General features: G+C 34.5%; 1 protein-coding gene across 1 annotated transcript in view; it reads right to left on the reverse strand.

The window, feature by feature from the left end:
- Window positions 1-13,588, reverse strand: part of LOC149803322 (extracellular matrix organizing protein FRAS1-like) — a 307,035-nt gene that overhangs the window by 61,602 nt on the left and 231,845 nt on the right. The window contains exons 30-35 of the mRNA XM_089953030.1: window positions 8,732-8,909; window positions 7,730-7,886; window positions 5,431-5,563; window positions 4,660-4,847; window positions 931-1,084; window positions 242-324 (exon numbers count right to left, since the gene is read on the reverse strand). Of these exons, the coding sequence (XP_089809156.1) occupies window positions 242-324; window positions 931-1,084; window positions 4,660-4,847; window positions 5,431-5,563; window positions 7,730-7,886; window positions 8,732-8,909 (893 nt within the window). The remainder of the gene's footprint in view (window positions 1-241; window positions 325-930; window positions 1,085-4,659; window positions 4,848-5,430; window positions 5,564-7,729; window positions 7,887-8,731; window positions 8,910-13,588) is intronic.

Here is a 13,588-nt window from a genome sequence, read left to right on the forward strand (position 1 = left end):
TAATCATGATGTACCAATGATAAAAGGTAAGCTGTTAAAATTCTGTATGATGTATATGAAATGAAAACTAAAGGTAAAAAAAGTCAACCCAACCCCCTCAAAGGGTCATAAATTGCTATAAATAAGCTGTATTAATTCAAGAACTCCATGATTTTCTCAGGTGGAACATCAAAAAGTTCCTTAATTGAGTTTAAGTCACTAGATGAACATAGACATGACATGGAAGGTTGTGCACGCTTACCCTGTATGTGAAAGTGGAACCTTTAGTCAGTAAAGTTGCATCAGGTATATTTTGATCTATGAAGTCTTTCCTCCTCAAATGTCCTACATATAGAAAATACACATCCATTTTATTAAAGAACTTGACATAGGATCCTATAAAATAGTGACATACTTTATTTTATGCAATAACCAGTCTAGTAGTCCAAGAACATTTCTTACATTACATACACCATCTTTGATTCATACATTACAGTGAAGTATGCAGACAAAAATGAAATACAAGCCAATGAAAACTTTATAAATTTTAAGCTTGACAAGGGATGAATTTTCTTTAGCAATACTTGTGACTCTTTACCATCTGAAGATGAAGTATAAGTACAACTAATATAACGGTGCAGCCTTAGCTCAAAATGTTCACAATTTTGTGAGAAGAAACTGCAAAAAAGTGAGAGATAGAGAAATAAACAAGTCCAGCTGCTGTGTCTAGGTGTATTATACGTCAATATTTTTTAGCAATCATGAAGTTTATTTTAATTTTGCAAGGAAACTAAATTTGCAAGCTTGTATTCTATAAAATGTACATGATTCAATTTTAGAAATCAGTAAAAAGTAAAATTCTGTAACTAATATAGTGAATCCGATAACTACGCTTATGTACAATGGTTTACATGACACTTCCTGCATTAAGTCAATAGAAAGACTGCTGACCATGCATAGGAGCTGTCCTTAGAGTAAGGGTCAAATCCTCAGGATGGCTATCTATGTCCAAGATGTAAATTGAGGCATTTGTCACCGTGACTGCACGTCCCTCACGTGCAAACACTTGCTCTGTCACCATCAGTGGTGGTTCATCATTGATCACCTAACAAGGAAAGAAAGTAATAACTTACAACCTGTGAAAAACAAAAAATAATACAGTCAAAACTAGCCTAATGACCATCACTGTTTTAATACAGTCAAAATTAGCCTAATGACCATCACTGTTTTAATAGAGTCAAACTTAGCCTAATGACCACCACTGTTTAAAGATCACTGCTAAAATTACCCAAAAGGTAAAGAACCAAAGTAGACATAACAAACTTCATTATTAGGACCAGCCCAGTAATAAGACCACTATTCAAAACTCCAATAAGTGGTCTTACTAGTGAGGTTTGAATGTACTTGGAATTGGTTTTAGTTTATTTTCTTGTTACAATCCATTTTAAAGTTTCTGCAAAACTGAGATTTCACTGCTGCATTAATGGCAAAGAAAGTCATTTCTATTTTCAAATATGAGTCATTGTTTGTAGGTTAAATGTGTGGTTTGCACCAACCACAACCCCCACAAAACTTGATACTTTGTGACAGTAACCATGAAACTTTAGACTCTCTGATAGTAACCATGAAACTATATACTCTATGACAGTAACCATGAAACTATACACTCTTTGACAGTAACCATGAAATTATATGCTCTGTGACAATAACCATGAAACTTTTTACTCTGTGACAGCGACCATGAAACTATATACTCTGTAACAGTAACCATGAAACTATACACTCTGTGACAGTAACTATAAAACATTATACTCTGTAACTGTGGCCTTGAAACTATACACTCTGTGACAGTAATCATGAAACTATATGCTCTGTGACAGTAACCATGAAACTTTTAACTATGTGACAGTAACCACGAAACTATATACTGTGTGACAGTAACCATGAAACTATATACTCTGTGACAGTAACCATGAAACTATATACTCTGTGACAGTAACCATGAAACATTTATACTCTGTGACAGTAACCATGAAACATTTATACTCTGTGACAGTAACCATGAAACTATATACTCTGTGACAGTAACAATGAAACTATATACTCTGTGACTGTAACCATGAAATGTTATACTCTGTGACAGTAACTATGAAACTTTATACTCTGGACAGTAACCATGAAACCTTATACTCTGTAACAGGAACCATGACCCCAAAACTTGATACTTTGTGAGTAAGAATTCATTGTCCTTTAATAACTGTCAAAGGGACAATGAGAGCCGTAATATGCAATGCAACCTTATCCACTCAAATAAAATGAAATCAGATTGTCATTCTTATTATATCCCCACTTCTGTAATGACGGTGTGGCTTCAAGAAAAGGACAGATCTCTCACACAGTTGACTACATGCAAACCAACAATTTGTTCATGGAACTAAGTTATCCCTTCTGCCATGAAAAGGTGGCTTCATAAGATGGCTGACTCTAACATAGTAAACAAAAAGGTGGCTTCAAATGAGGGCCAACTCTTACATGGTGGAGAACATGGTGACTTCAAATGTGGGCTGATTCTTACACGTTGGACAACATGGTGACTTCAAACAAGGGCTAACTCATATGGTGGACAACATGTTACTTCATAAGAGGACTGGTCTCTCACATAGTGGATAACATGTTGACTTCATTAGACGGCTGATCTCTCACATAATGGATAACATGGTGACTTCATAAGAAGGCTGATCTCTCACATAGTGGATAACATGGTGACTTCATTAGAGGGCTGATCTCTCACATAATGGATAACATGGTGACTTCATAAGAGGGCTGATCTCTCACATAATGGATAACATGGTGACTTCATAAGAGGACTGATCTCTCACATAATGGATAACATGGTGACTTCATAAGAGGACTGATTTCTCACATAGTGGATAACATGGTGACTTCATAAGAGGGCTGACTCCTACATGGTGGACAACATGTCAACATCATAAGAGGGCTGCTCTCTCTCATGCACTGGATAACAAGATGATATTTTGGTGGCTTCAAAAGATAGCTGATTTCTCATGTGGTAGTTCATAAGACAGCTGATTTCTCACATGGTAAACAACATGGTGACTTTGTAAGAAGGCTGATCTCTGACACAGTATGCAAAATTGTCGACACTGTAAGAGGGCAGACCTCTCATAAGGTAGACAACATGGTGGTTTCATAAAGGAGATTATCTTTCATATGGTGGACAACAAAGTTACTAGAAATATGTTTAAGGAACATGAATACCTCCTTTAATATCCACCTGAAAAATTGACTAAACAAAAAAAAAATGAACTGGATGGACAGGTACAAGGAAACTTTTTATAATAATATACTTGCCAGGTTATATTCATAATTATCTGCAGAAACCTGACCCTTTGGTAACAAAACTGTTTGAGCACAGGATTGAACTCATGCTCCAAATTCCAAACATTTGAGCTTCTATAACTTCCCTCCAAGAAAGGTTGTTGTTGTTATTTTAGTTGTTTTGGGGGGTTTAAGACTATAATACATGGCAACCAGTATAATTGATGGAGGAAGAACCTGGAGAAAAAAAAACTTTCAGAACCAGTGACCCACAGGAAGCTACTGGCAGTTTTCTCACATATCTACATTGGCCCAAGTCTAAGAAGCATAAGAATCACTGTAATTTTGGACTTATCTAATTTTGTTGCCTCTATATGCACATCTTACCCAATGGTATTGAGAGAGAGAGAGAGATCTGAATATGGTTTTATAATTTTGAGGTTTCAAGCCCAAGTTCAAATTATTGTATTTCAACATTTTCATGACCATTGTGCCTGGTCTTGTACTCAGGCAATTTTATGCCTATGTGACCTGGTCTTGTACTCAATTTCATGACCATGTGGCTTGGTCTTTGTACTCAGACAATTTCATAACTATGGGACTAAGGTCTGGTCTTTTACTCAGTTTCATGACCATGGGGCCTGGTCTTGTACTCAGACAGTTTTATGTCTATGTGGCCTGGTCTTGTACTCAGTTTTATGCCTACATGGCCTGGTCTTGTACTCAATTTCATGACCATGGGCCTGGTCTTTGTACTCAGTTTCATAACTATGGGACCTAGGCCTGGTCTTATACTCAGTTTCATGATTATGGGGTCTGGTCTTCTACTCACACAGTGACTACAAGGCCTAGGCCTGGGCCTGGTCTTGTTCTCTGACTCATGCCTATGGGGCTTGGTCTTGTACTCACAGTGACTATGGGGCATGGGCTTGGTCTTGTGCTCTGAGTGCCTCATGCCTATTGGACCTGGTCTTGTACTCAGTGACTATGTGCTCTGTGCTCTGACTGTCTCATGACTGTCAGCGTCATCTTGTACTCATCAGACAGTAACTATGAAATCTGGGCCTGGTCTTGTGCTCTGATGACTACAGAATCTGGTCTTGTGTTCCAACAGTTTTAATGCTGTGGGACCTGGTCTAGTGTTTTGACAGTTTCATGACTATGTGACTGATTTCTGAATGAAATGCATTTCTATGAACTACTTACTACACATCTAAATTCTGGTGGGGAAATTTCAATGCAAAACATTTCATCTCTTTAAAAATGTAGGTCTAACTCATCCAGACAGAAAGAACTATGCAATTATAAGGACTGAATTGCTTTATATGGAAATGCTTTTACCTGAATGGTGATATTAAATCTGTATGTTGGTGACTTATTTGTTCCATCAAAAACATGAAACAAAAAGCCATCCTCAACTGGTTCTTTGAATTTGTGGTCATTCTGCTCATACACAATATGACCAGTCAACAGGTCCTCATGAGGAAACGAGTTCACCAGTCTGGATTGCAGCATCTGAGATCCTTTAGCTGTATGTAGAGAATGAAAACAAAATCTATTTTCAAAGGAAATATAAATATTATCCTTGATAAAAGGTACAGTTTAATGCCTTCCTTCATGATTATTTTGCAGGCGTCCTAAACATCTATTCTTCAGTCTACAGTGAATATCAATACACTCTATTTACATGTAACCTGTGCTTGAAATATATATTAGAGCTGTTCCAGAAATAAATGCTGGGGTTTGTCAACATAAAACTCTTAGAAGACTTTACATTACCCAACCACCACCACAACCACCACTATTTAATTTATTCTATTAAATTAATCACCTTCCAATCTCACCCTTAACATCCAAAACATTTAATTCCAGAAAATATTTGGCAACATTTTAAAAATTGTTTTAACAGCTTGTGTTATCTAAATATTTTACTGGAAACATGGAAAGGAGTATTTCATTTAGTACTTCTAAGGATAACTCAATTTTCTCAGTTTGCAACTTCAGCTTCAGTAACAGATGTGGATATGGAATTAAAAGATTGAAAACAAAGTTTTCATTTTCTATGATACATTTTTCATCTGTATAGCTTTTGACAAAGAAAAAAGAAACTACCTGGTGCAGTGTCCTTGACAACACCAAAGCTGGGTTGTGTCTCCATGACAATGATTATTTTGTCTTGTAGTGTATCCACATCTGTAACAATGATGTCACTTCCTGTCAAGATTACCTCTTCACCTTCCTCCACCTGAAACAATAACAAAATAATATATTTAGAGCATTTCAATTATTATATGAATGATATTTATCTGCGAATTGGAAACAGAAATGAACAATTATGTTCTGATTTAAATTAATAAAGTTTACTAGTTCTTCAAATGGGTCAAATCCTGGCATCAGCTTTGCATTCATGAACAAGACAGATTAGGTTTTATATCAGAATGTTATAATAGTATTTACTGGGGTGTCATTAGATTTCATCTCAGAATGCTATAATAGTATTTATTGGGGTGTCATTCTATTTCATATCAGATCGCTATGATAGTATTTATTGGGGTGTCATTCTATTTCATATCAGAATGCTATAATAGTATTTATTGGGGTGTCATTCTATTTCATATCAGAATGCTATAATAGTATTTATTGGGGTGTCATTCTATTTCATATCAGAATGCTATAATAGTATTTATTGGGGTGTCATTCTATTTCATATCAGAATGCTATGATAGTATTTATTGGGGTGTCATTCTATTTCATATCAGAATGCTATAATAGTATTTATTGGGGTGTCATTCTATTTCATATCAGAATGCTATAATAGTATTTATTGGGGTGTCATTCTATTTCATATCAGAATGCTATAATAGTATTTATTGGGGTGTCATTCTATTTCATATCAGAATGCTATAATAGTATTTATTGGGGTGTCATTCTATTTCATATCAGAATGCTATAATAGTATTTATTGGGGTGTCATTCTATTTCATATCAGAATGCTATAATAGTATTTATTGGGGTGTCATTCTATTTCATATCAGAATGCTAAAATAGTATTTATTGGGGTGTCATTAGATTTCATATCAGAATGCTATAATAGTCTTTATTGAGGTGGCATTAGATTTCATATCAGAATGATATAATAGTATTTATTGAGGTGGCATTAGATTTCATATCAGAATGTTATAATAGTCTTTATTGAGGTGTCATTAGATTTCATATCAGAATGATATAATAGTATTTATTGGGGTGTCATTAGATTTCATATCAGAATGCTATAATAGTCTTTATTGAGGTGGCATTAGATTTCATATCAGAATGTTATAATACTTGACTTTATTGAGGTGTCATTAGATTTCATAGCAGAATGTTATAATAGTCTTTATTGAGGTGTCATTAGATTTCATATCAGAATGATAAAATAGTGTTTATTGAGGTGTCATTAGATTTCATATCAGAATGTTATAATAGTCTTTACTGAGGTGTCATTAGATTTCATATTAGAATGCTATAATAGTATTTATTGAGGTGCCATTAGATTTCATATCAAAATGTTATAACAGTGTTTGTTGGGGTGTCATTATATTTCATATTGGAATGTTGTAATAGTATTTATTGAGGTGTCATTAGATTTCATATTAGAATGCTATAATAGTATTTACTGAGGTGCCATTAGATTTCGTATCAAAATGTTATAACAGTGTTTGTTGGGGTGTCATTATATTTCATATTAGAATGTTATAATAGTCTTTATTGAGGTGTCATTATATTTCATATTAGAATGCTATAATAGTATTTATTGAGGTGGCATTAGATTTCATATTAGAATGCTATACTAGTCTTTACTGAGGTGTCATTAGATTTCATATCAGAATGATAAAATAGTGTTTATTGAGGTCTCATTAGATTTCATATTAGAATGCTATAATAGTATTTATTGAGGTGGCATTAGATTTCATATCAGAATGCTATAATAGTATTTATTGGGGTGTTATTAGATTTCATATTAGAATGCTATAATAGTATTTATTGAGGTGTCATTAGATTTCATATTAGAATGCTATAATAGTATTTATTGAGGTGTCATTAGATTTCATATCAGAATGCTATAATAGTATTTATTGGGGTGTTATTAGATTAATATCAGAATGTTATAATAGTATTTATTGAGATGTCATTAGATTTCATATCAGAATGCTATAACATTATTTATTGAGGTGTCAGAACATTAGCAAGATTGGAAATAACATTTATAAAAATCATTCTCAGCTATAAAAAATATAAATATTATCTGATATCCACACTCTGGGTCATTCCTTCACAGTTTGCATTTCTTCATTTGTGACAAGTAGTTAAGACTGAATGAACCTGCCACATTTTAGTAAACATTAAGGTTTGACTTTTTACTCACAAGCACTTTGGGCCCCACTCTGACCCTAGGGGGTTGATTATCAACTGGCTCTATCAAAACAGTGAAGACCTGGTTAGGAAGCAAATTGTTACTGCTGTCTGTAACATTGAATATCAGAATCTCAGTTACAGATTTCTGACCAATCTCCTTGTCAGAATGGTAGCTGGAAAGAATACAAAGTTATCAGTGAATGGTGCATTGCAAAATGACTCATGCTCAAAAAAGAATACAAATCCATGAAAACTGGGCCTAAAAAGATGAAACTTTTATTTAACACACATCTGCATGTGTGCGTGTGTGATCTGGATTTGTAATGTAGCTTTAAAAAAAATCAGTCACATCGCTACAATGTCTGCAGTGTGACAGTTTATAGTGATGTCTAGCACTGGAGCATCATGCCACAGACATGTAGCATGATGTCCCACCCAGTCACATTATCCTGACACCAGTCCAACCAGTCCTAACACTAAACTCTTAAAGCTGAGCGCCAAGCGAGGCAGCTGTTAGTACCATTTTTGTAAGTCTCTGGTATGACTCGGCCGGGGATCGAACCCACGACCTCCCGCATCCGAGGCGGACGCTCTAACCACTAGGCCACCGAAGTGGTCAACAATTTTGAAAATTTGAGAGAAAACCAAATTCTATGTAATAACTTTTTTTCCAAATTTAAAAATATATATTGTTTTGTGCAAAGTAAAATTAAATTCAACATAAAGACTAATTTTCTCCAAACTAATATTCTAAATATTATTTCTCAACATATCATATTTAAGTTCTGTACACTTTCCCAAAAAATTAGACATCAACATTTGTTATGAAAAAGGATGCTATATTATTTAGTCTATCATTAATTTGAAAAGATTTTATGTCTCAAATGTGCTAAAATGCAATAAATTTGTATGAATGTAATAATTTTAAAATACTATGATGATTAACATTAGTTCACTTGAAATATATACATGAAGTCTGTACTAAAGTTCACACACAGTTATAGATCTAAGCTTGTACCTAATAGAACCATTATTGATATCAGCCTGGGTGAATCTTTCATTAATCCTCAGTTCTCTACCCTGGTAGGTCACCTGACCATGTGTTGGCTGCAGACTTAGATGGATAGTAATTTTATCATCGGCACTGTCGCTGTCAACAAATGCAAGGTGCTCTCGCTTTATCACAGCTACTTCTCCTGATGCATAAAGGAAAAAAAGGTTTGAATATTTGATTGTACAAGGCAAAAGCTACCCCACACATTAAAATGACCTCTAATAAATGAATGGTACTCTCACTTTATCACAGCTACTTCTCCTGATGCATTGAGAAAAAAAGGTTTGTATCTTTCACTGTACAAGGCAAAAGCTACCCCACACATTAAAATTACCTCTATTAAATTAATGGTACTCTCACTTTATCACAGCTACTTCTCCTGATGCATTGAGGAAAAAAAAAGGTTTGGATCTTTCATTGTACAAGGCAAAAGCTACCCCACACATTGATATGACCTCTAATAAATACATGGTGCTCTTTCTTTATCACAGTTGCTGCTCCTGATGTAAAGAGAAACAAATCTTATAAAGCAAAAACTGCCACATGTTAAGCTGACCCCTAACAAACAAAGAAATCTGAATATGCTAGTTCAAGCATTGTTAAGTTTGTTGTGTAAAGAATAAGAAATATCCAATAAAAGAGATTCCTTTACAAAATCTTAAAATACAAGCTCCTGACAACTTTCCAATTTCAAAAACATGAAAGAGGCAGTAAGAGGGACTGCATAGACTTAGTCAAGATGACTTGTACTGTCTGACTTAGTTATTAGTCTGGGATTGCAAAATAACTATCAGTTAGTATTTTATTGACTCTAAGATGCATTATTTATAAACTTTATACTAAAAAGAGGAAATTAAATTAAATATGTATATATTTTGATTTCTCTACAAAATGTCAAGCATATTATATTATATTATATTATATTATATTATATTATATTATATTATATATGGATATGTTTACTGTTGTACACATTTTGATACATTTGCAGCAGAAATGGATGATTTAATTTTTTTAATGGATTAATGGGCCAAGGTAAACATGTTTAATATTTTATTGAAAGACTAGATGAGTAAATGTCAGTAAAAAAAATAAGTTGTGCATAAAGAAATATACATTAATTCTGCGTTTCTGTAAGATAAAAATGAAAAGAATGTAAAATTTAGGTACACTGCAAAATTTACCAATTAATATAATTTCTCCCTCCAAGAAGTGAAACAAGCCTGATATCACCTACCTGACATACATAAATTAATAGTCGACAATTTGACTAAGTAAGTTTACACAATAATTTGATAACATGACCTATGAAAACTGTCTCCAAAACTTTATATCATGTTGACATTACCTACTTTACTGTAGCCTTATTTAAAAAAGTTTCATCAATAAAAGTTTAAATTACATGCATAATATCTGTAATCAAAGTCGTCCAAGATCTTTAAAAGCTTAAATTACATGCATAGTATCTGTAATCAAAGTCGTCCAAGATCTTTAAAAGCTTAAATTACATGCATAATATCTGTAATCAAAGTTGTCCAAGATCTTTAAAAGTTAAGTTAACAGATGAAGCTTTACTTTCTGGTCAAAAGACTTACATGTCACATGAAATGAAATAATAGTTTACAGGATTTGTATTAGACCATGTTTTTTTAACTCTAGGTAATTCATTTGGAAGTGTTTCAGAAGAAAAGCATATTGGGGTATTTTTTTATTAATAGTTAGTAACTGAAAATAATTAATGAGTAATGACACTGAATAAATGAAATGCCATAATCCACAATATATGACACAGCAAATAAATTACAATGTTCCAGTCACTTAGCAAGGCAATACTAGTAACTGTCAAATAATATTCCACCAAAAATATAAAACTTGCTTTAAAATATTTAAGAATTTAAAGTATGTCAATTTTTTAGAATTAATTATCTGCAAATTTTATAAACATCGACATGGTTTTACAAGAAATATGTTCTTATTGGAGCCAAATCAGTAGCAGAAAGAAACACAGAAACTTCCAAACAAACATTTATAATGTAACTATACAAATTGTTCAACTTGCATGTCTGAAAAAACACTGTCCAACTGCTGAATTTTATTAATACAGATCTTGCTCATAATAAATTTCATCTGATATCTTGATGATTTAAGTCCATTTAGTAAGCTATTCAAACTGGATTTTAAAAAAACAGTCTGTAGAGTGATAACAATATCAGCCAATTATAGTCAAGATCACCTCATTAATACATATATATCTTGCTCACTGATTGAAAGTTTGTGCAATCTTGATCATATAAGCCCATATTTACAAGATTTATCAAAATTATGAAACAGAATTATGACCTAAAAAGTGGAAAAATTAATGTATGTATGCATTAAACTTTGCACTTAGCAAAATAATGGCTAGATATAGAGCCAATTAAAAATAATGATCAAAAATGTAAAAATAAAGAATTGCACAAATTCAGAAACATAAACCTTTCCAAATGAATATAAACATAAGTAACACAGAGATAAAAGATAATACATTCATAGCTTGATAAAAATCTTCAAAATGCAAATCAAATAAAAAACAAATCTCTCCAAGATACTGACACTCTATCAGGTGACAAACAAATCCAGAAATTCAAGATAAAATGATTTCTTGCTTTTAACTGTCAAGTGTGGAGGACATCTTTGATATTCTTCAGCAATAAAAATTTTCAAATTAGCTGCTTTGGTGCATATACTGGATGTCAGCTTTGCACCATTTTCATTTAGGTTAAAGTAGACAGGGAATAATTAGCCTGCTACCTCATGAATCCAGCCCTACTAAAAAGATCATCTTTTCCAGTCTATTTCAAATAGACAATGAGCAGTAACTCTTGCTCATTACCTCTCCTTCACACCACCAGGTATCACTAGTTTTTAGTGGAGCAAGATGCTGACAAGGATGCTCATAAGGTGGGGTGGTTGCGAGAGTTTTTAAGTAAAGTGATTAGGTAAGTTTTCTCGGAGAAACATAATTTATTAAACATCTGCTCTTTCTTATTAATACATTCCCCAATCACATATGTTAGGAGAATAAGTAACAGGAGGAGGGGATGCTGAGCATCTGACCTCTACCTCAGGTATCCTTCTGGGGATGAATAGCTGGATTCCGCATGTGAACAATAACCCATCCTCCTAATTACACAAGCAACACAGCCTGGGGTCTCTTGACCTGTGACTCTTATCTATAGTTAAGAAGTTGATGTTGAAATCTTCTTAACTACAAAATTTCACTGTGGATCCAGTGAAGCTAACAGGTTATATTGCTGGATCTAGTTGGATCTGTTGGCCATCTGTGCTACCGCCACTAGCATGTCCAGATCCTCTGTGATGCCAAAATCTCTGAGATAGAAACTTGAGAAGGTTGGCTCTGCATGCCAGCCAACAGCTTCCACAGTGTATCTCAAATCAAAATACAACATTTGAACATGAGGCTCACTGAGATCGCTTGAATCTTGTAAGCTGTAATCTTCACGATGCCACTCTGGTCTTTGAGACCTCAAGTACATCAAGCATATAACCCACTTAATCCATGAATCTAGAGCAAGAGGGATATCCTGTTTCCCAGCTTGCACTGGGAGGAAAATTAAATTGTGTGTGCCATGACTTGTCTGTGCATTTCAAATAGTAACTGAGAAAGCAAACAGGATCTTGCATGATTGCTGCTCTTGACCTGTTTATGAAAGACAGGTAGCAAATGATGACTCTTTGATAATGATGAATGGTAAACTGTTTTTGGCTACAAAGGCTGGTTGTGTCAAGAGGACCACCAATCCATCGGATCTGAATTGAAGATAGTTTTTGTCAACAGAAAGGGTATGTAGCTCACTTACCTTGCAAATGGAGGCTAAGCTATCAGGAAACATGTATTGTATGATAGAAACTTTAGTGAAGTGTGGCATGGAGGCTCCAATTTACTAGATTGAGCCAATATTAACACCCAGGACAGGTTTGATTTGGGAACAAAGACAAGGGATTTTGGTGGATTGAGATCAAAGTTAGCTAAAAGATCTTGAACATCTTTATCATGCCCAATGTCATATCAACAATGATGATGAAATGTGTCCAATATCATACAACAGTAGACTTTGATAGTGATGGGAGCCAGCTGTTTCTCTTCAAAGTACCAGAGAAAACAGTCATCCAGTTAAGGGATTGAGTCACTCAATGGGACAATGTTATTGGTTTGGCACAAGTCCCTGAAAACGTGTGACTTGCCCTCGTAAGCCTTCAGGGTGGAGTGACTTCTTGCCCTCTAGACTGCTTCACAATTGAACATTTAAATTGTTTGTCTTGCATGGCTGTCTGGATAAGAGTCAAGCATATGGAAGAAGATGGTCTGGGTAGGGATGGAACACCCATGACCATGGTTGTTTAAGGAAAATCAGGTTGGCCAGGCTCTTCCTAGGCAGATCTATCACTAGATCAGTTGGATTGGTGCCCCAGGGCTTGTCCACTCTGAGAGGGGTATCAGAAACATCTTGTGATTCTGACCCAATAACTACTGGATTATTTTCAGTATCAGGACCATGGGAGGGTAGGCAAAGGCCCACAAACCCTCTCAACTGATTGACAACACAGCTACATCTGAAGCTTGTGGGTCTGGTATGGGCGAGACAAAAGGTGGGTAACTTGTGATTCCATCTCATTACAAAACAGTAGATCATTGGCTGTCCCCAAAGTGCACAGATTCTAGTGAAAACTGATTGATTGAGAGACCATTCTGTGTAAAGGACTTGACATCTCCTAGATAGAGTGTCAGCCATGACAATGAGTCTGCCAGGAATGTGTCTG

This window comes from Sinohyriopsis cumingii, chromosome 3, assembly GCF_028554795.1.
Source record: "Sinohyriopsis cumingii isolate HCF-2022 chromosome 3, ASM2855479v2, whole genome shotgun sequence".
Lineage (NCBI taxonomy): Eukaryota > Metazoa > Mollusca > Bivalvia > Unionida > Unionidae > Sinohyriopsis > Sinohyriopsis cumingii.